The 4558-nt window shown below is 34.8% G+C and overlaps 1 protein-coding gene across 1 annotated transcript; it reads right to left on the bottom strand.

Annotated features, from left to right (window-relative positions):
- Positions 1-3070: 3070 nt before the first annotated feature.
- Positions 3071-4085, bottom strand: LOC133305948 (uncharacterized). Its single transcript, XM_061506216.1, has 2 exons — positions 3721-4085; positions 3071-3503 (listed from the first exon to the last, which is right to left on the bottom strand). The coding sequence occupies exons 1-2, from the start codon at positions 4083-4085 to the stop codon at positions 3071-3073; spliced, it is 798 nt and encodes a 265-aa protein (XP_061362200.1).
- Positions 4086-4558: the final 473 nt, after the last annotated feature.

The raw sequence follows: 4558 nt of genomic DNA, 5'->3' as shown, positions 1-4558 counted from the left end.
TAGTTATTTTCATAAAATTTTTAGAGCAATTGGTTTCTCATATTTTCCAGAATCGAAAAATTGGTAAGGGATGTTTAGGGCTCTGTTCGGAGTTGGCAGGCAGCTTTGCTTGTCCAACTTCAAATGGTGATAACCGGAGCTAAAAAATTCCAAATGAGACATTTGATACCTTGTTGGAAATTTAATTGAGTCTAGATTAACATAATAAAATATGAGAATTTTATAACAAGTGGGTTGCGCATAGTGACTAGAAAATAAAAGCATGTATAGTTATAGGAAAACCGTAAAAATGATATTTAGGCTAAGTGAGCTTATGGGAACCCCTTAGTAACTTATAATATGTATACATATGGCTTGGATGAGTGAAAAATAATCTAAGTTACTTTAGTGATCCTAGAGTGTGATACTAAGATTATGCAAGGTGCTTAAACTACGTGGATGATTGTGTAATAAGTGAACACTTCATAATACACTAAAATACATAATTATGTAATAATTGGTCTAGACTTGTAATGGGCATATTATTGGCATGTAATAATGAAATGTGGAATCATTAAGTGATTGAGTATTAATGATGTAAATGAATTCTGCTCTAGGTTTGCCTAGAGGACTTGACACTTGAGGGTTTATTGGAGCATACGTATTTTACTGTTGGAGTTGGGCTTATGATAAGCTCAGTGAGGTAATCTCCTAGCTCTATTTGCATCCTCTCTCTTGTGTCCCCACCATGATGGTGGGAATTATGGTGGTTGTATTGTATGAAAGTATGTGGTATAATGTATATGTGCATTCATTCACATTCATATAGATGTTATATGATTCTTGATGTTATAATGATGCACTGATGATATATGTTATGAGAATCCTGGCCAGTGATTATGGTATGTAGGCTGCCTATGACTTGACTCTGGAAGCTATTTCATACAGAGGTTGTGTTGACTGTCTATGACATTATGATTGTATTATATGAAAGTATGTGGTATAATGTATATGTGCATTCATTGACATTCATATAAATGTTATATGATTCTTGATGTTATGATGATGCACTGATGATATATGTTATGAGAATTCTGGCCAGTGATTATGGTATGTAGGCTGTCTATGACTTGACTCTGGGAGCTATTTCATACAGAGGTTGTGTTGACAGTCTATGGCTTGACCCTGATGTGTAACCATCTATGGCTTTGACCTTGGGGTTACACAAGGATGATATGATGATGCTATGTTTATGTTGTATGCCTGTATTATATGTTTTATATCTGACTTGTCATGCATGAAGTGGGCTCAGGGGATTAGAGGATCCTCTATGAACCTTGAGCTTACTGAGATGTGTTATCTCACCCCGTTTGGGGACATCATTTCAGGTATCCAGAGTAGTGGTGATGTTTCTAGGGGCAAGGCCCCCGTCTTGGAGTAGTGGATGACGTTGCTGATTTCTTTTTATTATGATTAGACTTTATGATGGCATGTATATTTGTTAACATGCTTATTTATCGTATGTTGAGACTATGTTATGTAATTATTTAGGCTCATGATTGTATTACTGGAGCCATGGATCATTTACTGATGCTTAGATGTTTTTGAATTCAATATAGACTCGATGTATGTTTTCTGTTAATTGGGCATGGAGTCTTATTGTTCGTATTGACCCGAGAGGGGATCGCAGTCTGTGTGGGACTTGCGAGTTGTCTGTTTAATAATGGTATCTATCAGGTTGTTGTATGTGTGGGACTCATGTTCCCAGTTATCCAAAATACAGCCGTTATGCTGTCCGTGAGACTCCGTCAGGTATGACACTTGATATCATATCCGGATGGTCAACGGCCACTAGTGATGACCAATGGTTTTAATTAATAGACTTAGATTTTAATGTTACACGAATGCAATATATCAGATGAACACTGTGAAAATATTTTAGAAAATATTTTGGTAAAAGTTCACACGTATTTTTATAAGACACTTTATTATTCTTTTAAAATAAAGTCTTCCGCTGTGTATGCTAAATATCAGGTATGTTAACAACTAGAGTACTACGGCGTGTTACATAAATCATGCTTCTTTAATCATGTTGACATTAATTTCTCTTTATGCTTTCTCGGAGTTCATCTCAATAACGCCTTTGACTACATTGGAAGGAAAGTACTGAGCTGGAGCATTTTTGACTTTCATGAAAATGCACTCAAAACTGCGTCTGACTTGTTTTGACATCCGAATCTCCATAAATCATCTTTATGACAGGTTTCAAAAAATCATCCTTGCTAGATCAATTACTCAATTTTATAATGTTAGGTGTTCATTTAGAACATTGTATACTGAATGTTATTTGTCCAACCATCCATTGTCAGAACTACAAATAGATGCTTGATTACAGGGTCGTTCATATAACTTAATACTTGAAACTTGGATGATCTTGGTGAACTATTCACCTGAATTTTCTCATTTGTGATGGTTTTCTAGAGTCAGAGTTTTATGGAAACTCAATTAAATAAAGCAATAAATAGGGTGATATGGTAATATTAAATAGCTTTCACAACAAATCGAATCTCTCAAGTATTGATGCGACAAAGGAAAAAGACAATGAACATTACCTATTTTAAAATATTTGACTTATTATGTTGTGTTCATCTATCCATTGAGAGCTCAAGAACTTTTGTAACAAAACACTTAGTGGTGGCTGAAGAATAAAATTACTCAAAAGTTAAACTACAAGAGAAATATGGAAGAGAAGAACATGTCAAGCCTTTCTGATAAATGATAATTGCCTAAAATAAAATTGAAAGGAAATATTTTTGATAATAGTTGAATTTGTTGGAAACATATTATAGATTTATTACACAAAACAAAAGACACATTTGCAAGCTAGTACCAACATAACCTTGATATCATAAACAAACATAACATATGATAGGTTTATTACATGAAAGGATATGCAAACTCACGCCTAAATGACATTGACATAAACAAACATAAAAGACACAACCCACCAAGTAAAAAAAGTTCAAAAGGAAAAGCCACATTCAAGAAGCTATCTAATTGTCCAAGCATGCATATTTGAGTCACACTAGTATCAACCCAAGCGTAGCTCCAAATCAACTTCTTCATTAGCACTAGCATTCATGGAAGTGCTTGCACCACTTGTCTGCATCTGGAACCCATATGTGATGGTGTTGGTGTTAGCTTCTCCGGATGGTGGTACCAAAAAGAAAGGAACTTGATTTGGTAAAACCGAGAATATTTGTTCTGGTTGATTAACAATCATTGGCATGGGATATGAGGCAGATGCACCTATGGTGTTCCAATTTCCAGTCATGAGGTTATTAGCAAAATGGATTGGGTTCCTTCTCCCGAAGCTGTATAAGTTTGTGGACTGTAGGTGTCTAAACAATCTAGCAACATATCTTTGAACTTGTTGGGGTGTCTTGTGCGACAGAAAGTTCTTAGTTATTTTGGTCCAGCATCCTCTTCCACTTCCATACTTGATTAGCCCCATAAAAAGTAACCTAAGATAAAAATGCAGAATATAATAATGTATCAATAAATTAAGGGAAAAAATAGCGATAAGACTTGATGGCCCATGAAAACTAAGTTTTTCCTTTCCCGTTATGCTTCCTATCTGAAATGTTGAAGAGCAATGGGACTTGAAAAGCAAGAAAAAAATAAACAAAATGATAGGATACTAATATAAAATCAATTAGAGTAAGGTTAAAGGACACAAACTTATGATCTCTTGGAGTCCAAGGATTCCTGAATCTAGCTCCACGAGGAAACAAGAACGCATTTGAATATGGTACTAGTTCAAGTACCATAGCAACTTGATCACAATGAATGTTGGGTTGGAGCCCGGTAACAATCTGAGAGGGTTCATAGATATGCCCTGAAGCTAGCCAAATAGTAGTTTGTTGGCTGATGGTGTGGCAGGTGTGGCACAAATTAGGATTTTTACAATCCCATAAGGGCATAGGAGCTTTCTCGAATTGGGTTTTCTCTGTAGAAACAAGACCTAAATTGAGGATTCTTGGTGTCTCTGATGATCTGGGTGATGAAGGAGGGGAATCAGTAAGATCAACAATTTCAATAGCCATTTCCAGGTAATGGTGTGGAGAGAAAGAGAAAGATAGAGATGGGGAGAAATTTGCTAGCGAAAAAAGGGAATATATTATGGATGCGTTACTCCAATTGTACTTGAAGTTAGTGTTGAAGGTTGTAATAGTCTGTGTCTATATTTATAAAACATGGAAGCTATACGTTTCATTTATTAAAATATCTATGAAAAATATTATTATTTAGGGACATAATCCTTTGACACTGATTTCAAACAAAAAATTTCACACCTTATTTAAAAGTCGTTGATCTTGCGTTGATCTAATGACTCTAATTTATAAGTATGTGATATCCATTGATCTGTCTTAATCTAATGATCTTCAAATGAGATGTCAAACTTTTTGTTTGACACCAATATCAAAGGATCCTGCTCCTATATATTATTTATGTTTTATTCAAATCACTTATACATCCCAAATAAAATTAATGTATTTAGACTTGCTATCCCTTTGTT

The sequence above is a fragment of the Gastrolobium bilobum genome, unplaced genomic scaffold (assembly GCF_033153095.1).
Source record: "Gastrolobium bilobum isolate Gb01-03AN ecotype WA unplaced genomic scaffold, APGP_CSIRO_Gbil_v1 utg12987, whole genome shotgun sequence".
Taxonomy (NCBI): domain Eukaryota; kingdom Viridiplantae; phylum Streptophyta; class Magnoliopsida; order Fabales; family Fabaceae; genus Gastrolobium; species Gastrolobium bilobum.
Note: the sequence above shows the minus strand (reverse complement) of the source record. Positions and strands in the feature narration are given on the sequence as shown.

What these genes read in the sequence shown, in the direction of transcription:
- LOC133305948 (XM_061506216.1), bottom strand. Translation starts at nt 4,085, where the DNA reads ATGGCTATTGAAATTGTTGATCTTACTGATTCCCCTCCTTCATCACCC. An exon ending in TGGACTCCAAGAGATCATAA is followed by an intron (nt 3,504 to 3,720) that starts GTTTGTGTCCTT and finishes TTTTTATCTTAG; the next exon opens with GTTACTTTTTATGGGGCTAA.